Consider the following 24,500-nt stretch of genomic DNA (forward strand, 5'->3'; position numbering starts at 1 on the left):
CCAAATCATAAATTTGACCTCCAAATATAAAATTAGAATGATACATTAAAACGTATACACTAACAAATAAATGAGTGAAAATTTTATATGAATATTTTATATTTTAAAATTAAATACTCAACGAATATTAAGTTATTTATAAATTAATAAATATATTATCATCTACTCAGAATATACGTAAATAATAAATAAGAAATTTCGAGTTAAATAAAAATCAAGCCAGAAAAAGGACAAATTAAATCCCATCATTTTGATTATGACAATGATGCATTACACACCCACAAGGCCTATTTCAAGCGGAGTCATCATATCATCTCTTCGAGAAAGAAAAACAATTAAAAAAGAGAAGAAAAGCAAAAAAAGAAAAAGAAAAAGAAAGAAAGAAAGAAAAAAGAAGCCATCCCATGAACACCGAAACTTCATCGTAAGTTACTCATCCAATTTTTTCTTTCTTTCTGTTCCAAACCAATTTGACTATAGAAATAGAAGGAAAAGAATGTTTAAAATTGTTATTGTCTGGCAGGTTTGAGAGCAGCGAGATGCTAGCCTCTTTCTTGGCATCCACACCATTGCTATCGGAGTCATGGAGACTCTGCGATCTGGCCTACACCACTGCTTCATCGCCGTCGTCAGCGCCGGTTAATTTTGTAGCAGAACAAATCGATGGGATTGGGTATGTAGCGTTTTCTGGTATTCATCAGTGGGTTTCAGGTCCAGATGACTCCTCCTCCTCTACCTCTTGTAATTTGGAACCTCTGCCTGATTTCTGCAATGGCCTCTTCCCTCCTTCATTTTTCCAGACTGAACAACGACAAGAGGATGAAGATGAAGAAGAAGAAGAAGAAGAAAAAGAGGTGCCTGTGATGGTCCATTCTGGGTTCTTGCGCGTTTTTCTCTCTATCTACTCCAATCCAACCTTTCAAAACCAGGTCAGTTTTATTTTTTATTTATTTGTTTATTTTTGAAATCTGCTACACTCTTGATTAATTAGATGTTCTTGGGAAGGGGCAGACCTCTTTCCGAACAAGTTACAACCTTGTGCGGAATTGGCAATCTAAGACCCCTGATTTTCGCCATTGAGTCCTCAGTTTCCAGACGCTTTTTCTCTATTCGTCCCGTGACGGTGTATTTAGAATTTCTTCTGTCTCATATCACCAAACAAACAACATATTTTTAATTAGTTTTAAATAATATTTATGTATACATATAACTTTTTTTATTTATTATAATATATATACCTCTAATCCCTCCTATTAAATGTATGAAGAAAAAACTTTCAATATTCTTAAACCCTTTTGTCTTACTTCAAATTGCTTCCACACATTCAGACCCTTGAGTTTAGTATTGAAGTTCAAGTTATCCTTCTATTATTTGTAATTAAGAAAATTACATCCTACATTTTCTCTGGAGTCTCAGCGTTGCAGTATAACTACGAACGAGTCATTACCAAACTAAGTCGGTCATAGCTTTCCACTTTATATTTCTATACTAATTATAAATTATTTTTTTAAAATTATTTTAATGGTCTAATTAAACTTCATATAAGTATCTTACTTATTTTTAACTGATTTATAATCCACATAAAATCATATGCAATTTTTTTTAACTTAAACTACTTATTCTAGGTATAATTATTAAATATTGGGTGGGTTCGGGTGGGGTGGGCCGGGAATTTTGTGTAGAGGGGTAGCATCCGCTGGTTTTGAGCCCAGATTGACAATTGACAATGATGTCTCAATATAAAATGGCAAGCTCCTTTCTTGAAAGGGTGAAGAGAAGTGATGGCCACGGCTCATTTAATTTTGCATTCACATATGGAACATGTGAATAATTGAATATAGCTTCTAGTTAATGTTTGTTAAAATATTTAGTTAAGACGAAATCTATGCTTATGTTCTAACAAACTAATTTATTATTAATATGCTATGTTTTAGAATTAGAATGCATGTTTAATTAGGAGTATAATTTATTAATCAATAAATTAATAAAAAATAATAAAATTATAGATTGAATTTCATATGTCAAAAATAAGTATATATGTCAAGACAATAATTCTATATCATATCAAAAAAAATTTAAATCTCAAAAATTAATATATATATAAATTTTACTATTTATAAATTTTCCGAAATCTCAAAAATGACTTCTATTTTAAAAAATCTAAAGTATCTTCATAAAAATGAATTATTTTTTTCTTGAAAAAAATCATAATTTTCTTTTATCTACTGACCAAAACAGTGAAAAAAAAAATTTCATTCAACAAAACAAAGGCTGATTGAAATATTATTTAAGCAACATAAGTCCTATTTTATAGTAATCATAATTATATTTGCATTTTCAGATATTTAACTTGAGACTAGATATATAATTTAACTATTAAATAATATAATTATAACGGTTAAGAAAATATGTATATATTATATTAAAATTAAGTAATATATTTTAGTTTATTATTTTATTAGTTATTAATAAAATAATAAAACAGCAGAATAATAAGATAATAAAACCGTAGGATTGTAGTTGACTTTGAATTCTAGTTAGCTGTCAAAATCTATATGTCCAAATTATTCTCTCTGTTTTCTTTTTTGCTTTTTTGCTGTACAAAGAGAAAAGTGAATTAGTTCAGGAACTTAAATTGTCGCATATATAAATTTCTAATCTTCGAATGGACCTTTTGTGTTTTGCTTGATTGATTCAACATATAAATTAATAATAAATGTATGGTCACTTTCACATATAATAATTAGTCTTAATTTTCCTTTTTAATAATCATTTTATTACAATTTATTTTTAAATATTAATTAGAAACACATTCCTAGAGCTTTTGAACATCACAAAACTTTCATGGCTTGTGATTTATATTTTTTATAATATTTTGTTAAGTATGTGCTACAATATTGATTTAAAAATGATATTATATATATATATATATATATTTACCCATGTATTAGTTTTGCTCATGATGTGTCATGCGTACACAAATTATTATTGTATAAATCATAATATAAAAAGGCTGTTACATATTTAGTTATTATATATTTTTTAATATAGTAAATTTATATATTATTATATGCTTTATAAACTTGATAAGGAACTTGATCTTAAATAAATCGAAAGGTTAACTCTTATTAATTTAATAAATATATGAATAATTTACTTTGTTTAATGATCCATTCCTTGCGTTAAATTTTACATCTTTTATCTAATTATATTGAAATAATTAATAAATACTTTTGATATATTTTGTAAATAGAATTAATTAGTAAATACTTTTTATGTATTTTGTACTGCCGTTTTAATTATAATACCTTTTAAACTATGAAAGATAATTTTAAAAGTATTAGAAATCTTATTAAATCTTTTTATTAAATTATTTTATATTATTATTTTTATTAATTATTAATGTTAATATTTATAATTAAAATAATAATAACATCTGTATAATGTTCGTGGAGCTGATTAGTTAGTCACTGATGATGCAATTCTCATGTTCAGGTTATTAATCTTTAAGGGCACAAAGATAGAAGATTGAATATAAATAATATAGATATGAATTAATGCTGATATTAAATTACAGGTATATGATTATTAGAAATTATGAAAAGAAAAGAAGCTTTTTTTTTGTTCAAAAAGATAATTCTTTTTCAATTAAAAACCTATTAATAAGTATAAATTTTTTAGCTATTAATTTTAATACAACTATTCTGAAATACTTTTAGTAAGTCTTCTATTTTAAACTATAAAATGTAAAAATTAATAATATATGAGAATATTTATATTAATTACTGAAAGAATTACTTATCAAGTTAATAGTTAAAAAAACTAAACTATAATTTCAAACGAATTTAAAATGAAAAAGGAATTATCTTGTTTTAGAACGAACGGAGGGAATATAAAATTGATTAACTTCAATGGTTTAGAAGTTAGGAGGATTCAACGATTGAAGGTGGTCAAATAAAAATGAAGTTATGAATGTCAATAGCATTATCTCATCCCATACGCAATTGTTTGAACTTTGGAGTCAACTTTTCTATTGTTATTAGTATTTGTTTGACCTATAAAATAATAATAAAAAAAGACAGTGTTCGCTCCTGAAATAACCCAAGCCATCACTGTCTCTGTCTGTCCGTATCTGACCCAAACCTAACATTGACTCTCCCGCTTTTCACCTTCACGTTATCACCCTCCAATTATAGTCTGGCCGGACCCATGATTCAATGTTTTCAGGGCCCCGACTTATCCCTTTTCTTCTTTAAAACAAAATGATTTTGGATATAATTTATGTATGGATAGATTAACTTGTCCTTTATTACTGTTGGAATTAATGTCTTATCCTAGTGATAAAGTTAGACTATGTTAGATACTCCTTTAATTCAAAATCATGAATAAAAATAGTATAAAGAGATATAAAAATGAGAATAAGTATTCTGTGTATATTATTAGGTCACTATAAAATGAAATTTGAATTTTATTTATAATTGACAATAATAATAATATATTATATTTAATTTGTTATTATTATATGCAACAAATATATACAAGAAAAATAAATATAAATAATAAATTATTATTTCACTTGTTGAATAATTATAAGTGGTTTGGGTTGATTTTCATGAACTAAAAGGTTTACCTTCTAATAATAGACAAGAATGTGTAGTTTTGATTAATTAAAAAATTTTATTTCAATTTTAAAGTAATCTTTGATGGATCAAATTGATTACCCATTCCGATTCCAGTTTCTATCTTAATTCTTCTTCTTCTGTTTTTTAAGGACAAATGACCCCCAGCATATATAAAAGTTATAATTTAAAGATCTGACAGAAGAAATATGTGATATGTGCATGCAGATGTCAGCAATAACGCAGCAAAGCAAGTCAATTGTCATCACAGGCCACTCCATAGGAGGAACAGTTGCTTCTTTATGTGCTCTTTGGCTCCTCTCTTACATTCAATCAGTCTCTTCTAGCCTATCAGTATTATGTATCACCTTTGGATCTCCACTGCTAGGGAATCAATCCCTTCACCGTGCCATTCTCCGCCAGAGATGGGGTGCCAACTATTGCCATGTGGTATCAAAACATGACATTGTCCCAAGGCTACTCTTTGCTCCTCTACCTCCCTTGACTCCTCAACTACACTCCTTGCTCCGATTCTGGCACTTCTCACACTTTGGCTCACTTGCTGCCCAGTTGCCTAATGAAACCAAAGCTGACATTTTCCGCCTTGTATTAGCTTCATTGAGAGGCTTGGCAAAAGCTAAGGAAGGCTCAAAGATAAGTTGTTGCTTTTGGCCATCTGGGAATTACTTTTTCTGTTCTGAAGATGGAGCAATTTGTATCGATAATGCAATGTGTGTTATCAAGATGATGCATTTGTTATTTGCCACAAGTTCGCCGAGCTCTAGTATTGAGGATCACCTCAAGTACGGATACTACATTGGCAAAATCTCTTTGCAGTTTTTGACCAAGAGAAGTCTCTTGCCTGAGGAGCTTCCTGATTCAAGCTATGAAGCAGGTGTAGCACTGGCATTACAGTCCTCGGGAATAATTTTCCAGGTAGCTAGTATTTTAATTTCTAGTATTAATCTGTTGTATTCAGAACTTTACTGCAAAAGTGACTCTTAATGTTCTGATATGATTTCCTTTTAAATCTAATCCATAGGAACCTATTGCACGACCAGCCAAAGATTGCCTAAAATTGGCGAGGCCAAAGGGACTTACACCGAACTTGAACTGTGCTCACCTAGCAATTAAGTTGTCTAAAATTACACCGTATAGGCTAGAAATACAGTGGTATAAACAATCTTGTGATCTGTGTGATGATCAAATGGGGTACTACGACTCCTTCAAGCAAAGGGGAGCCTCAAGAAGGGACTTTAAAGTCAACTTGAATCGGCTCAAGCTGGCTCGGTTTTGGGATGACATAATCAAGATGCTGGAGAACAATCAGCTTCCTCATGATTTTCACAGGCGAGCAAAGTGGGTCAATGCATCCCACTTCTATAAGCTTCTTGTAGAGCCACTGGATATTGCTGAGTATTATCGAACAGGAAAGCATTGTATAAAAGGCCATTACATCAGGAAGGGAAGAGAGAGGAGGTATAAAATTTTTGATAGGTGGTGGAAAGAGAGACCAGTGAAGGATGAAGAGCAGAATACTAGGAGCAAGTTTGCAAGTTTGACTCAAGACTCATGTTTTTGGGCAAAGGTGGAAGAAGCCAGAGAGTTGCTCGACAAAGTGAGGAGCGAGAATGATCCGAAAAAACTGACTTGGTTATGGGAGAACATTGATAAATTCGAGAGATACGCGAGAGAATTAATTGATAGAAAGGAAGTATCTGAGGATGTAGTAGCAAGGAATTCAAGCTATCGTCTTTGGGTGAAAGATTACAATGAATTGAAATCATAGGTGGCACAATTACGACCCCACTTTCCAAGCTTTATGGATGGGGAAGTTGTTCCTTAGTTTCTCTATTCTAGAACAAGTTAGGATTTGCAGTTGTCCTCGTAATGAATATCACTATAGTATGAGTCTTTGTATCAACATCCTTCATCTGCAAGATGATTTTTTATTTTGTCCAAAATAACAATTTGAAGCTACTACTCACAGAATAAGTGCCTCTAAACAAACTGAATCAATGAAATTGCAGCTGACATTTAAGGTAATAGAAAACCGATAATGAGGGTTACAATGCTAAACATGCACTTTTGAATTCTGATCATCAAAGTTAAACCTTTCCATTTGGAATCTCAATATTCCTCACCGGTCCCTTGAACCATTTCCTTGCATCCAACACCCACCAGAGCATTATCAAACCTAAGCCGACACCTAGAGCCACTGGTGTATAGTTGAAGGTATCCTAGGATATTGGATAATAAGTTGGCAAAAGAAAATTGAACACACGTAACATATCCACATGAAGACCATTGGCATTCTTACTTTGCCTAAGCAAAATGGTCTAGCCTTGAAATTCTTCTCAGCCATTACCGTTCTTGCAAAAATTGGAATGACATAGCCACCAACCCATCCAATTGTGCATATGGAAGTTAAAGCAATGAATAAAACATTGACTTTCAAGATTGGGAATCCAAGCAGAGTGCAAATAGCTGTACAAAGCCATACTACATTTGACGGAACTTTGTGCTTGGAGTGCACTTTCCGCCATGTCGAGGAAAAAGGAATTCTTTTATCTCTTGATAGAGCATACACCTGAAGCATATAAAAGAAATCAAAACTTGTTTGCATACGAAATATTTGTGCAAAGAGTTATTAGAAAATAGAGATAGTCACATTCTCAAAAGGCAGAGTTGCTACTGATTAAGTTTATAATCAAGCTACTTAAGCACCTTAAGAAATGAACTATAGTTACCATTCTGGCAGCCACTAAAAAAAGAACCATTTTAGGAAACCAGCCACTGAATAAAGATCGTTTTTGAAAACTGTTTTTCAATCGATAGAAGTTTTCTCAAAGCCAAATCTAGCGCCGGATTCCTACCAGGTTTTCGATTCAACTGCATCCTCATCGTTTGAGACTCGTAGATTCAATATTCACGGTGACAACCTGAGAGTTCTTTCTACCATATGTTCGCATTTATCTTAAAATTAGTTCTTTCATTCCTTTGTTTTCTCCTTTTTGTATTATTTGTTCTTAAAAACATGATTAGAATTTTGATCTATGATAAATATGATTAGATTAGGGTCTTTTTATGAATATGCATGTTAATAGGATTTTGAATATGATAATAAGAATTAGGATTTTAAGATCTGATGTTTTGCCAACTAGGGTTTTAGACTTAATTAGAAATATGTTCTAGGATTTATATTTAGATTTATTTGTCATTATGATTAAGTAATTAAACCTATTAAGTATGATTCTTTTGTTCTAAATTATCTTCTGTTAGTTTATGATATTTAGATTTTTTTTTAGTAATTTAAGATTTTGATCGTTTAATCAACTTCTATTTCTTTTACTTTGAAGCTTTTTTATCTATTTTTTCTCATTCTAATCAATTTTTAATGTTTCTGTAAGTGAAATTCGACTTTAGGGATACAAAATTGTACTGAAGATCAAAGAAATCAACTTGGTGACCCTAGAGCCAATCGACTATTCAAGCCAGACACCCATGTTTGTGCATTTTTGGCGATTTTTTGACGTACTGTTAGCCTCTGTATAGTTTTTAGGTCTCTTTTTCGTAATCGTGGTTGTAGGTCGGGTTGTAATAATTAAATTTTACTTTCTACTTTATTTTTGGTTTATTTTTGTCTATTATATGTTAATCAAATATATGGTTATGTGATTGATTAATTAAAATGGACCACAAAAAACTTAGGGTTAAAGATTGATCTAATATGAATCTGGTGGACTAATAGGCTAAACAACTTTCACTGGTCCTAAAACCCTAAAACCAACTAGACTAGCAAGCATTGGCATGTTTAATTAAGGCTTGAGCTTAGTTAAGGTTAAGATCATAATAAATGGATTTTTTCATAATAAGTAGTCCATTAGGCTTAAGGGATGGAATTCAAGAGCATAATTGGTAATTGGGTTAGACTATGTGGGCCTTACACATAATTGATTAGTAAACTAGATCAATAACTCAAATGTGAGCTGGATTAATTAAAATGGACTAGAATTATGTGTATTATATGTGATGTTTGGCATGCCTATGTATGAATTGCTTGCAATTATAAGAAATAATTTGTTAAACAATAAAATTAAAGACCAATATACATAAATAAAAAGGTTGGCTTCCGGATCCATCTCTGGACTCTATGGCGTAAGTTTCTTTATGGACTCTGAGAAACGCCGCTCATTAGTAAAAGTGTCCAAGTGATTACCTAGGTGCCGACTTCTATCTCCGCGGTAGTCTTAGTGACTAGTTAGCATATTCCCGATTAGGTTGAAAAGCCTTACAGTGTCGTAGTCGCTAAAGACACTTGCGTGCGCGCTAGAAACTGCCGTCCACACTTGTTATGAATGATTATTTGCTTTTTGAATAAGATTATGATGATTTAGATTATATATCATAGTTGTATCCTTTGAAGATGAGTTAGGTTACTTATTATAAAACATGTGTAAGGGATTGGATGCTTGAATCTTTTGTTAACAATGATTGAGTTTATATGTTTAAGAAAATTTTTGTAATTCAAGTTGTTCTTAGGTTGGCATGATTTTTTACAATAGTGAGATTTTTTGAATAATATCTTGAAGCTAAGTATGATTGTTCTTCATGATTTTTGTAAAGATTAACTTTTAAGTTGTTATTTACTTGAGAGCAAGTAAAGATTTAAGTGTGGGAGTATTTGATAGAACCATGCTATATATAGTTATTTAGGATATTTTAAAGCTTTAATTATATATTTTCTATATATTATATGGTGGAAATATGTGTTATTACCTCACTTAAGCTTAATTATCTATTTTTAGATAATATAAGCCAAAAAGGAAATTATGGAGCAAAATATTTAAAAATAGACCTAATAAGATGTGTTTGTGTTAAGACTTAAAACCAAGATGCGTGGACTTGTTATTTCAACGGCTAGCCAAATTTATGTGACCTGGGAGCAATTTAGTCTTTTGTTATTTAAAGATTTTTATCGGTTATTTGTTTATAGAATAATAACTAAGAGTTGTAATAAGGATAGTTTTTAGAAGACTCATTCTTAAAGGAGAACTCTCCAAAAGAAATCTCTATAGATTTAGATTAAAAGAGATTTAATATAAGATATCAAGAACACTTCCATATACATCTGTTCATCATTTATGTCTTTGTAGTTTTCAGTATTGTTCTTTATCACAAACATTTTAGTTTTTAATTTTCAATTATTCTTTTAGAATCAAGGAAGCTTTTGGGGAATGAAGAGTAAGGACCAATCATCTTCTTGCCTTAAGGATATTTTAGATTTTGAGAGAGTTCTTTTTTTTTTTGTTTATTTTCATGTTTAATTATTTAATTACCATGACCATGGAATTGAATATATTAGACTAAGTATTCTGTTAGTATTTAGTTAAGCTTTTCCATTTATGTATGAATTTTATTCTTTATATTTAATGAATGATTTCTTTATCAATATATTTTATTAGTTTCAACTATTATTACGGTTTAACAATCATATTAATTCACTAATCATAATTGTTATGAAAATATTTAGGTTAAATTACATTAGAAATATTAATCAAGAGACTTTACTTATATCATTAGTTTGAGTAATTAAAGGAAAAAGAAACATCTCTCATTTATTAGATGTATGCTTAATAATATAAGAAGAATAATACTAAGTAGTTAGCTACCTAAATATTACTTTCATGAAAAAGTTATCTTGTATCATCATATAGTTATTTTAAATCATCGTATTTGCATATTTATTTTATTATTTTGTTTATTTACTTTATGAATATTATTTTTTTTAAATATTAAATTGGTGTGTTTAGATTTACTTTTTATGTTGTTATTTGATAATTAGCTTTTATAGTAAAGTTTATTACACGTTCTTTGAGAGATCGATTTCAGAGTGTTTCCTGTTTTTACTTTTAATACAGTTCGTACACTTGCGAGTACTAATTTAGAGTCATCACTTTTGTCTCATATCTTTTATTTCTACAAATATTTATTTTAATTTGATCTGAAGTGAATCCTATAGTTATTATTTAATATAAAAAAATATATCAATTTATTTGTAAATAAAATCAATAAATTTCAATCAAAAATAATGTTAGTGTTTGCTATTTTAATGCTTATTATTAGTAGTAAATTTAAAATTTTAGAAGTTACTAAATATAAAGATTTTTAAAAGTTATTAAATGCAAAGATTTTTTTTACACATGTGCCACCAAAAGAAAATAAAAAAATTATATTTTCTATTAAAAGAAAGTCCAATTATTATGAAATTACTTTATAGCATGAATTTTTTCATGCGAATCGCTTGTTGGATTAAAACTAAATATTCTTTTTGACAAGATGAGAACTAAGTATTTAATTTGTATTTTTATAATAACTTTTTTACTTAATTTATATTTTTTTTATTTGTTGGATTAAAACTAAATATTCTTCTTGACAAGATGAGAATTAAGTATTTAATTTGTATTTTTATAATATATTTTTTTATTTTATATGGTAATTTATTGATTTTAAGTTTATGTATAAAATATACTTTGCATACTTTAATCTTACAGAATTTCATAGTTTTTATTTTTTTGTGAGTTTAATAAATTAATAATTCTAATGCTTAATTATTTTTTCATCCACCAAATAATTCAATTATAAGAGAATCAATCAAGTATATCTCATTAGTGTCTTTAAACTTCAATTTGTCTCTTAACAATCCTTGAACCTTAAAAGTCAATTTTGGTCCAAAATATCTATTGAAAATTCAAAGTGTGCGTTTTAACTAGGGCTGAGCACGGATCGGTCCAATTCGGTTATCTATAAATCACCATTACCATATCAAATCTCAGTTCTTTTAAAATTAAAGGTACCAGTATCGTACCAAACATAAAAAGATCCGTACTGTATTGTACCAATTTTTACGGTTAAATACAGTTCGGTTGGTGTTATTTTCGGTTCTAAGAAATTTAAAAAATACAACTTTAGTCTCATCTTTAGTCAAATACATTTAGAGAAAATACGATTACCAACCTAAAGAAAGTATCATGAAAATCTTAATTAGAATTGCAATCACATTCTTGAACAACCAGTTTTGCAATTCAGTCACTTGCAAGTATAATAATTCATTCAATGTTCAAATACAAACCATTAAAATATATATTACTGCTAGCATAAAAATATTTTACAGATGACAATTATTAAAATAAAATATTTTTCACAGTTGCAGCTAACATCTACGCATAAAAAAAGTAAAAAAAAATACCCGGGACTGAGCAATGACGGCACAATTATGGAAAGAGAGAGTGCTAATGAGGAAGACGTCTACGCGAGCCAATTCTTGCTTCTGCCTTTCTGCGAGCCAATTATGCATGACACTAAAGAGGAAGATGTCTAGGCGAGCCAATTTCTTCCTTCTTCCTTTTGATTTTTTGTCTAGAAATTTGCCTTAGTTATTTTGTATTTCTGAATTGAAAATTGAAAGGTGCGGTGATGTATTCTAAAGAGGATGACGTCTACGCGAGCGAGTTTCTTCCTTCTTCCTTTTGATTTTCTGTCTAGAAATTTGCCTTAGGGATTTTGTCTTTCTGAACTGTAAAATGGAGGTGCGGCAGTGTGTTCTAAAGAGGAAGACGGTGTGTTCAAATTGTTACGTGTACGCTTGTAGTATGTGGTAAGAAAAGGTATTAGGGTTAAATTAATAGATAGTAAATTATAAATTTAGTATTAGAGTATATATATTAGTATCAGTATACTATATAATATATTAATATATAACTTATATTTTTTTATAGAGTATAAAGTACATTATAATATTATAGTTATTTTTAATATGTAGTATTTTTTTTCTTATTTCGATAATAATTGCTTGAATTATATGAAATAATAAATATAAAATAATTTTTTTATAGAGTATAAAGTATTTTATAATATTATAGTTGTAATACTCGGAAATTTTCTTTAATAATGATTTTATTAATAATAATTAATAAATGAGTTTTTATTTAAATTAATTTTACTTTATTTTTATTTGGTTTAATTTGGAATGATTAATGAAAATTTTAATGTTAGACAAATAAATGAGTTATTTTCTATATCTAATTAGTTTGATTTTTAAGAAATTAATTAAGCAAATCCTTTAAGAAATAAATTATATTTTTGGTTATTCGAAATTTTCCCCAAATGCATATTTATATAAATAAAATATATATTAGAGAATTATGGAAGAATTTATAAAGAGTGTTTTTATAAAAGAATTTTGGAGAAATTGGTATTTTAATTAGCTAGTGGTATTAAATTTTAAGTTGGAAAATATTTAGCAAATTGATTATTTAATTAATTGTGTGTTAGGACTAAATTGGAAATTTATTTTTGGATGAGGATTAAAAGTATAATTTTATTATTATGGGGGATTTTAATGGAAATTTATATGTTTTGTATTTTTGTAAATATATATGTCGGCCAGGGGTATATATGTAATTATATATTTTCAATAATTCTAATTTGGTCCAAATTAAATAGTTAGGAGCTTAATTAAAAGGCTAAAGAAAAGATTAGGGGTTAATTGGAAATTCGACAGGGTAAAACTGTCGTAATTTAAACAGTTGAGGGACCAAAAGGTAGGAACGAAGAGTTCAGGGGCCAAAAGTCGATATTGGAAGGAAAGAAAGAAGAAAAGAAAGAGAAGAAAATCGGGGGAGAGAGGGAGAGACCGGAAGAAGAAGAAGGCGAGGCGGAGGCTGAGGATGTAGGTGGTAAGCTTCCTTGCGACTCCCAGATCGAGTCACGATTCTAGTGGCGATCGACTTCTACGAGAGCTTCCTTTGGCTGGCCGATTTTGGTGGCCGAGGAGGAGTTCCGAGCTTTCGGCGAGCTATGGACGATCGGAGGACGTATCCCGACTCTCCTCAGCTCAAGCTTCGCAATGGCACCGGTTTCGTGGCTATCGGACTCCGTTTGCAAATCGACGGCCGAGATCGTCTGCAAATCTCTCCGGATGATCGGGGGTCGGATCGGAAAATCGGAATCAGGGATCGTCATCAGCGTGTCGTTTCTAGTCCGATGGTGTGTTCAGATCGTCGTTCGGACTCCGGCGGCTGGAGGCAAGTCAACCGAGCGATCAAGCGTCTCGGTAATTTTCTCTGGTCCGTTAATTTTGAAATTCTTGGTTTAATTGTGTGTCTATTGAATTGTGTTGTGTATTAGATGATATTTATGAGTCAAAAATAATTGTTTGTCGGACTGCCTGCCGTAGTCGTGATTTTTGTGTTGTGTGGCGGAATCGGGAAATTAGTTAAGTCTTGGGGCCCGACTCTCATTGTATTAAATTGTTGAATATTTGAAGTGTTTTTCTAGCAGGTCCTGGACCCGTTTTATGGGGGGTAAATGTCCATTTTTTAGGGGAGGTTCTGCCGAATTTTCGGTAGAATTTACCTGAGTCGAGATTTTAGACAGTCAGTCCTAGAAATCTAGACCTAGGGTTAATTGTCAATTGTTCAGCGTTATTGATAAATTGTTTTCCGTGATTAGATAATCTATCTGTTCGGCTCGATCCAACCGAGGCACCAGAGCAGAGCTAGGAGATTGTCAAAGCTGTGAGTTAAAGTCATATATCGGTTATACACGTGTCATGTATAAATTTTTGATTTACTATCGTGATTATTTCATTGCAAGTTTAATTATTAATTTAATTATTATTCATATGAATTATACTTTTTAATTACTATTTATGTATGTTCTTTCTTTATCATTGATTTTATCATTGCATGATGACTCGGGACGGGATGGCAGTAGAACATAGTATTTTGATGGAGCACCGGTATAAATCCGAGAATGATGGAAAATGGTAAATAGGTAAAGTTAAAAAGAAAAGATTAGGACTTGTCCTGATCAAGCATCGCTCTCTGGGCTTAGTAGAGTGTGGTTGCCGGAGTAAAGGTCTTTGGTCGAGCATTGCTCTCTGGGCGCCAGCTTATTTGGAAATCTAAGTGATCAGACTGGAGGTAAGGTCCATGGTCGAGTTTTGCTCTCTGGGCGCCAGTCTTATTGGAATAAGAGAGCCGAAAGGCTAAGGCATATAGTGAACATTAAGTGACCGGATTGGAGTTAAGGATCCTGGTCGAGCTTTGCTCTCTGGGCGCCAGTGCTATTGGAATGAGATTAGTCGGAATGTTAGAGTTGAGATTAGCCGAGATGTCAGTATGGAGATTGATCGAGATGTTTGTGTTGGGATTAGGGTTCTACTGGAGTACTCCGTCTCGTTGCGTGTGAAAATTATTTTATTTAAACATGGCATGACACGTATGTTTTTACATAACTTATGTTTATTTCAAATTAAATAAATGTATGATCGAAGTATATGCAAATATTTTTTGATATATGATTTTAACTCACTCTCGAGACTGACAGTCTCAATTTTACTATTTTTCAGATTCGTGACTGTTAGTCTTTCCGCGACTCTTATCTAGTAACCCGACTCCTTCATCATCGGGTGATGTATTTGATTTGGTATGTAAATTTGTAAATTCTTAGATTCTCCGCAGTAGAAATAGTAGATGTATCAGTTATAATGCTTTGTGGTTTTAGGTCTAGCCTAATTCTTCTGGCAGACCGAATTAGTTGTGTAAATTTAATGGCTACGAAATTGTGGAATCAGTAAAATGAGATGAGATTTATTTAAATCAGTGAATGTCAGGCTTACTACGGGATTCGATGGCCTTATGCCTACCCATTTCCTAGTGTCCGTCACGGGCCCACGGATGGGGTCGTGACAATAGTTATTTTTTATAGGTATTATTTATATAATATAAATAATTATTAATAAATATATGTAAAAATATTTGATTCTACGATTTTGGTCCGGATCAGTACAAGATGGATCGGTTATGGTACAGTTTTTACTAAAGAACCAGTATCATACCGTAATAGAAAAAAATTTCGAATCAGTTCAATTCAGTTATAAAAAATTTTAGTTATTTCAGTTCTGATATTTTTCTATACAGTTATTCGGTTTGGGTGGAAATCACCGACATCCATGCTCAGTCTTAATTTTAACATAAAAGAAACTATGAATAATCATTATAATGCAATATTGCTTTTACATATTAAATTTGTGATGAAATGATAACCGAAATGAGGTGATAAGGACTTTTAAGGCACATAATAGAAATTTTAAGGATATCAATGGAAAAAAGCGCGAATGAAATTAACCGCGAACACATGCATATCCTCATTTTGACATGCAAGTGTTTACAAGGAGTCGACATGCACAGCCACCACTAACGATTCAGTGTTTTACATGTCTGCCTGTGATACCATTGACAATTCCGCACAATTTGAAAACTTGTATTACTGTAAAGAACGTATTGACAGTTGCATCAAATCTGCAAAATATTTTTCTTTTCTTTCAATACTAGTAAGTGTTAATATCGAATAATGTTATATAATTATTCATCTTTATCTGCCTCAGCTTTTAGCCGCCTAATGTGACATATAATATTTTTATTAAATTATCATTTAAAATTTTAAAGTTAAATAGCAGTTTTATAAAAGTGTTATATATGTCACGCCACATGAACAAGAGTTAGGATAAATAAATGTGACAAGTTTAGCAATTACTGTTAATATTTTCACTTACAATATCTACTTACAGTGATTTTCATTGTAATGCATTGTTGGCAAATGGCAATCCCCTAGTTTAAGCATCAAAAGAAGCATCAGACCATCAAATAGACAAATGCTTTTTAGCATAAGCGAACCGCTTGTACGCTGAAAATAATCAATTCATATGTTGAAGAAATCGCATTAGATCTACCATGCTTGAACATGCCACAATGGATGCAGTAATTTTGTTCTCTAGAGGCCGTCACTGTATCAATACAACCTTCAAAATCTAAATAGATGCTTACATTTTTTCTTTTACAAATAACATGGTGAATAAGGATGGTCGATTATAGGAGGAAGCATTTCGGCAATGTTTGGAATGAATCATGTCCGAGAGTTCAATTCAATTGAATTCTTGCAAAATTATGTCAATTCTTATATGATTTCATTGCTTTCGGAAATTCTTGTCTTTTTCAAGGTTGAAAGATTAGCAACTAAAGAATTTCGAAACATTGAGAATTTAATAGAATTCAATTCTATTGAATTCTTTACAGTTTTTAGACTTTCTAAACAAGCGATATGGGTAGATGGAGTGGAGGTGTTAGACAGAATGTTGAAACAAGAAAGAAATGGAAAGACCATAGACTTAAATTTTAAGTTAAGCAGAGATATAATTCATGGAATTCACGACACCCTCATAAATAATGCATGGGTATCTTGCTCACAGTCAATAAGCCTTACCTTGCAAAGAATGATTGAAGATTAATCATGTACCGCCTGGACGCCCTCCCTAGTGCATACCACCTGAGTAGATTTTCAAAAGAAGAGAAGAGCAATGTTAAAGAAGAGTAGCTCACAACTATGCACTTTTGTATAGAATCACAATTCCCTTATTAGCAGTAACCTTGTGGATTTTGAAAGCTTCACAGCACTTCAAATGCTCAAACGGCCCTGAGAATCAACATTCAGTTTGGACTTGTGCATACATAGAAATGCAGACACACATGAGATTACTTTTCCCCCTTTGCTACATTGGAAAGGAAACACACAAGCTACAACCTATAAAGCATAATCCTGCTGCAGCTGCTTGCAGAAAGGAAGCACTTCTGCTTGGGAGAAGTTCAAACAGTGAGCTCATCAGACAAGCAATGACCAAGGTTGGGAAGAATATTTCAAGGTCCAATAGCTCAATTGCAGGAATGAGAGTTCCAAAGCGTGGGATAGATTAATGATTTATCCCATATCTGATAGCTCGTGGGTGAGTCCTGCGCAGGTTGTACCAAAGAAAGGAGGGACGACTATGATAAAGAACGAGAAGGACGAGTTGATGCCAACAAGGACAGTAACCAGTTTTCAGGCTTGCATCGATTATAAGAGGCTAAATGATGTAACCCGAAAGGACTACTTTCCCCTTCCATTTATTGATCAGATGCTTGAGCATCTATTGGGCCATATTTTTTATTATTTTTTTGATAGTTTATAAGGTTATTTCCAAATACCAATCGCACTTGAGGACCAGGAGAAGACAACATTTACTTGCCCCTATGGGACATTTGCATACCGGAGGATGCCATTTGGTTTATGCAATGCACCTGCCACTTTTCAGAGATATATGATGGCAATCTTCCACGATATGATTGAGGAGTCTATGGAGGTTTTCATGGACGACTTCTTAGTATTTGGTAATTCTTTTTCACACTGTTTGTCTAATTTAGAGCGCATGCTTGCACGATGTGTTAAGGCAAATTTAGTTCTTAATTGGGAAAAATGGCATTTTATAGTGAGAGAGGGTATTGTGTTGGGGCACAAGATTTTACATGCGGGGATGGAGCTAGATAGAGCTAAGATAAAGACCATATTGAAATTTCCACCCCCTAGTTCTATTAAGCTTATTAGGAGCTTCCTCAGGCATGTTGGCTTTTATATGAGATTCATTAAGGATTTTTCTAAGATAGCTAGGCCTCTTACTCAATTGCTTGTTAAGGATGTACCTTTTGTGTTTGATTCGGATTGCCTACAGGCTTTTGAGTTATTAAAAATGTTACTAACCACAGCTCCTATCATGGTTTTACTTGATTGGGGGTTACCCTTTAAACTGATATACGATGCTAGTGACTATGTAGTTGGAGCTGTTCTTCAGATGATGAACCCGAAGACTTTCATGGACTTATATGATAATGGGCTTTAGGTTGAGGAAATTGAAAATGACAACAAGAAGACTGCGTGAATCGGCGAAAGGCCGAATTATCAGGCTGGAGGGTTTAGACAGCCTATGAACCTTGGCTTTTGGAGGTTTAGAAGGAAGAAGAAAAAATTCGGTCATGGCCATAAACATCTGGTATAATTTCGGAGATGAGTATAAGGTCTAAGATGTTGGGGAAAAGGATATCTAGGCAGACAGTGACTTTGACAAAGAACCTGAGTCAGTGGATAAAGACACGGGAGTTCAAGAACTGAAGTAGGTCGAGAAAGCTCCTGAAGGAGATAATGGACTAGTAGAATAGTTGAAGAAAGAAAAGAAGACATCCAACATCTAGGAGCTGTTGATTCATTGAACGGATCATAGAAAGACTCTAATCCATGCCTTATCTAGTATAAGCATTAGCACAGTAGCCACCCCCGAGGAGATGATCAAAATGATAACTAACAAGACCACCGAGATAATCACTTTCTTGGATAAAGACTTACCACTCGAGGGAAGAGACCACAATAAGGCTCTCTATATAGCAATAGAGGTTAAGAGAAAAAGAACTCCATGTGTGATGGTAGATGATGAGTCAACCATCAATGTGTGTCCTACTCGCATACTCCCTAAGCTAGTATGACTGCTAAAGATCTGAAGCCATAAGATATGGTAATAAGAGCCTATGACAAGATAAAGAGAGATATGGAAGGAACATTCTTGGCATTGGTGAAGACATGTCTTATCGAATCCTGGGCAGAGTTTACTGTCCTAGACATTCCAATAACTTTTTCACTATTATTGGGAAGGCCATGGTTCCATGCCCTAGGAGGAGTTTCTTCCATTATACATCAAAAGGCCAACTTCCCTTATGAATGTGAAATAGTAACCATTAATGCCTAAGATGGTAAGGTTGTCTTAGCTATTCAAGAAATTATGAAGGAGCTGGAAGCCCCCACTGGATTCTAAGTTGTTATTCTCTACGAGGACTACATGGATCCTAAAGTAGCCAGCATGTTCAAGAAGATGGACTTCATGCTTGGAATGGGGCTAGGGAAAAACCAGTAGGATATCGCAAAGCTGCTAGACTTCAAAGGTCAGAAAACTCAACATGGGCTAGGTTACCATGAGGATGAAGATGAGGGCAAACCAAAAGGTAAAACTCTAAATGATGTATTTTTCTAACAAAACTTACTATAGGGAGCCCGAACCTGTTACAATAGCTGGGACTGAGGTATTGGAATTTGAGATATTTAAGAATTTGATTGTCAATAGGATGGTCAATTTGAGGATCAAGAAAGCCTGTGAGAAGGTCACCACCAAGGTTGAGGAACTGAAGCTGGAAGAATTTGCCGCTTGCCCTTATAGAAGAGCATATTATTAATGTATTTTATGATGATAATGTAACAACATTTAATCTTTATGAGGTTTTATTTTAAAAATCAATAATCTGAACAATAATTTTGCTTACTTGTGTGATGTTTTTTCTAATGGGATTGATAATCATGACTTGTGTATGTTTGACATTAATTCCATATAAATTATGATGGGCTATTTATGCAGCTACAATCTAAGGCAATAAACCTATCGATGCTGACTAGCACTAATGGCGAGTATCAAGGTCGTATCCTTGGGAAAGGGTGAGCCTAGAACTACTCCAGCGTCCTGTGTTATCTAACCTTAAATAATAATGACGAAGTTACTATTTATGACTAGATGCAATCTAACTGATTAGCAAAATGTCAAACAATCTACAAAGTAGTGAAACAAACAAGGGAAGAAAGTAAACCCAAGGTGACTTAAGCTAGTTGGATTTTAGTGAAGGTAGAAATTAGTTTGATTACCAATTGTGATTACCCGTGAGAGAATTCTAAATTGAATTTGAGTTCCCTCTTGAGAACACCGAATTCCTAAACCTAAGAACCTAAATGACAGAATCTCTTCCTAACGATCGATTTTAGGTTTGCCTTAAGATTAATCCACTGCTATTAAGAGTTGTTAATTCTTAATCCGGCTAGTTAATTACCCTTATCTCTAAGTGATCATTAACCAGTTCTTGCTATTCAAATTTTCAACTACTAAATGAATTTCTAAATTACAAAAAGCAATATGAACAACACAGTTCACAACGTCTCATGAATAATATGATATCTTATTAATATTGAAAGCAAGAAGAATACATGCATTGATAATCAAAATCTCATAAACATTAAGTGCAATCCAACAAACAAAGGAACCCCAATGGGTTCAACAACCCTAGCTACTCATGCTAATGAATAACACAAAATAAGGAACAAATACGAAACATGTACTGAAGTCAGATGAACAATCCTAAATCTCCAAATCTGAATAATGAACCTTGAATTGCCTCTTGAATGCTCCAAATCCACTCTTGATCTTCAATGTAATGCTTGAACCATTGAAATCTGTCCTTCAATATGCGAAATGGTCTCCCAAATTCGAATATTGAAGTTTGAAAAGAGGTGGCTCGCGCGCGTATATGAGATCTAAAGTTAGAAAACTGAACCCCCACAAAAGAATATCGATTTTGCCTATATAAATCTCCCAACATGGCCATGGTCAAGCCCGTGCTGAACCTTCGAGTCTCGAAATTCATCCTCTACTCCCTGACCGTGCCCTCGCCGGTGCTGAGCCACAATGGGACATGATGGAGATCGTGGTGGCCTCGAAAACCGTGTCGAGAGGACATATTTAAGGGTCAAAGGTCGATGGTTCAGCAAGGCCAGAGTCCAGGCCGTGCTCAACCTTGAAATGCTAGCCTTTGTTCAATTTTGATAGATTCTGGTCTGTATTTGTATGTATCGCCCTCAAATACTAATAATATCCATCAATGATCACCTGAAACATGAAAGGAATCAAAACACAGGTGATTTTGACATATAACAAGATAACTATGCACAAAAAATAGAAGTAATTGGGCATATAAACATGTGTAACATAATGCATATCAAATTGGTTCATTTAATTTAGGCATAAATGAAAATTCAAGGAAGATTGCGATAGCTTATGATATAATTTCTAAGGAAAAAAAGAGAATTGAAAAAAAATAATAGAAAAATGAAAAGAAGTATTTACTTGGTCCTACGATGACATGCCAGGGTTAGATAGAAAGATAACAAAGCACCACATTCCAACTTATCCGCACAACAAGCCGATTATGGAGAAAATGAGAAGGCTAAGACCGGAATGGGCAAAGAAGATATAGGAAGAAGTCGCTAAGCACAAAAATGGGACCTTAGAGGAGATTGAAAATATATATTGGATATGAATCTCCATCTATAATTAAATATCTTTAGCCATTATTGGGGGATGTCTTTACTGAGAGATTTAATAATTGTCATTTTAATGAGACTTTGTTTCCTAAGTTGGAGGGAGAGAACAAGAAATTAGAGAAACAAATTATTTGGAATGAGCTATCATTAAATCATCTTGATCCTTATTCATTTGCAAAGTATAGAAAACCAATTCCCAGATGCATTCGATGATCCAAAAAGAGTGATTAAATCTCATATACCAACTGAGAATGCTCCAATTAGAATTGATGTCATAGTAGGACAATATGTTAATATTATAGCAAATAAGTCCATGACATGCGAGAAGCGTGATAGGCCACCTGGTTCAAAGGATAAAAACCCAAGAAAGAAAAGGGAACGAAGTAAACCAAGTGACAATTCCAAAATTGATGTTCCTGAAGAGTCTATAATAGAAGACATAGATGAATAAGTATTCCTAGAAAAGGTTCAAGTGTATGAAAATGATGAAAACAATGAAATATCAATCAATTATGTAACTTCAGGTAAAAGATGAAACCAAAGTGAAATCTTTTATTGACAATGTATTTGCATATGCAATAGCAATTGACATTGCAAAAGAAAGTGAGGATATTGAATCTAAGTCCGTCATTGAATTTCGACAAAGAAATAATTAGCCTAAATGGAAAGATACAATCCAAGTAGAATTAAACTCATTAGAAAAACATTAAGTCTTTCGGTCCATTATTTTAACACCTGAAGATATTAAGGCTATAATTGTGCATAAATGCAATGAGAAAAATGAATTGTGAGATACAAAGCATGACTTGTAGCACAAGGGTTCTCGCAAAGACCTAGCATTGATTATGAAGAAACTTATTCCCTAGTTTTAGATGCAATTATATTTAGATTTCTAATTAGCTTGACATGTTTAGAAGGATTTCATATGCATTTTTTGATTGTCGTTACAACTTATTTATATAGATCACTTAATAATGTAATTTACATGAGAGTTCTTGAAGGACTAAACATATATGAAACATGTAGCTCAAAACCTCAAGAAATGTATTCAATTAAGATACAAAAATCCTTGTATGGATTAAAATAATATGGACGAATATAGTATAACCGCCTAAATGAATATCTCTAAAGGAAGGATATACTAACAATTTAATTTGTTTATGTGTTTTCATTAAGAAAACAATTTGCTATAATTGCAGTTTATGTTGATGATTAAACATCATTGGGACTCTTGAAGAGTTGATAGAAACAATAACTTATTTAAAAAATGAATTTCAAATAAAAGATTTGGGATGAATAAAATCTTATCTCGGTATGCAGATTGAACATTTATTGGAAGAGGTTTTTATTCATCAGTCAACTTATATTGAAAGGATATTAAAATGTTTTAATATAGATAAATCTCATCCAATGAGTTTTTCCATGATTGTTAGACACTTGGATGTGAAAAAAGATCCTTTTCATCCTTAGGAAGATGGTGAAAGAATACTTAGTCTAGAAGTACCATATCTTAGTACTATTTGAGCATTAATGTATCTTGTTAATTATACAAGACCTGATATAGTATTTTCTATAAATTTGCTAGCAAGATATAGTTCCTAGCATGAAATAAGTTTTCCATTATTTACATGGTACATTAGATATGGGTTTATTTTCTCCACAAGGCTTGAAATCAGAAATAATTGGATATGCAGATACTGGATATTTATATAATCCACATAAAGCTTGATCACAAACGAGTTACTTGTTTACATATGGTGGCACTGTTATATTTTAATGTTCTACTAAGTAATCTCTAACTGTCATATCATCTAATCGTGCTGAAATATTAGCAATGCACGAGGCTCGTAAAGAATGAATATGGTTGAGATCTATGATCAAACATATCAAAGAAACATATGGTCTCCCATTTGATAAAGAAAGTCTAATAGTGCTATATGAAGCTAATGCTGCTTGTATTGTATAATTCAAAGGAGGATATATTAAAGGAGATAGAACTAAGCACATTTCGACAAAGTTCTTTTTTACACATGAGCTTCAAAAGCAAGGAATTTTAGATGTTCATCAAATTTGATCTATTTATATTTGCTGAACAAAATTGGCATGCGCCGAATAAGAGATTTTTATTAGAAGTTATGTATTTATAAGGGGGAGATTTTGATGCACTGTATTTCTTTTTCCTTAGCTTAGTTTTTGTCCCATTCAGTTTTCCTAGCAAGGTTTTTAACGAGGCAGTGTTATGCCGTAAACTTCTGCGTGAACAATGTACTTTTTTTCACTAAGATTTTTTCTCACAGAATTTTTCTTAATAAGGTTTTAATATATCACATATCTTTTTATACAGACACATTTTCCTTTTTGGTGTCCAAGAAATAAGTCACGACCGTCAGTTATATATATATATATATATATATATATATATATATATATATATATATATATATATATTAGCAATATGCTTATGCAAATGCACAATTATTAATAAGTTTATGATATAAGTTTTTAATTTAAAATATTTTATTTTAATAAAACCTATTACATTATAAAAATAATTTTATTTGCTCATGCTATTGCATGATTATTTTATTTATTTTATATTTAAAAATTTTATTTTATATAATATATAATTTAATTTATAAATAATATTTTTATAAAATATAAGTCTTATTTTTATCTTTATGATATTTCTATGTACATTTATGTTACTATTTTATAAAAATCATATAGTATAATTTTGTGAATTTTTATATTTATTATATGCTATAGCAAATAAATATGAGAAGTATATATTTGTTAAATTTAATTTTACATCTATTTTAT

General features: G+C 31.8%; 1 protein-coding gene across 1 annotated transcript; it reads left to right on the forward strand.

Moving 5' to 3' along the window:
• The first annotated feature begins 266 nt into the window (after positions 1–266).
• Positions 267–6,608, forward strand: LOC8282871 (lipase-like PAD4). Its single transcript, XM_002522877.4, has 4 exons — positions 267–424; positions 524–929; positions 4,848–5,555; positions 5,662–6,608. The coding sequence occupies exons 1-4, from the start codon at positions 405–407 to the stop codon at positions 6,406–6,408; spliced, it is 1,881 nt and encodes a 626-aa protein (XP_002522923.2). The 5' UTR covers positions 267–404; the 3' UTR covers positions 6,409–6,608.
• Positions 6,609–24,500: the final 17,892 nt, after the last annotated feature.

The sequence above is a fragment of the Ricinus communis genome, chromosome 7 (assembly GCF_019578655.1).
Source record: "Ricinus communis isolate WT05 ecotype wild-type chromosome 7, ASM1957865v1, whole genome shotgun sequence".
Taxonomy (NCBI): domain Eukaryota; kingdom Viridiplantae; phylum Streptophyta; class Magnoliopsida; order Malpighiales; family Euphorbiaceae; genus Ricinus; species Ricinus communis.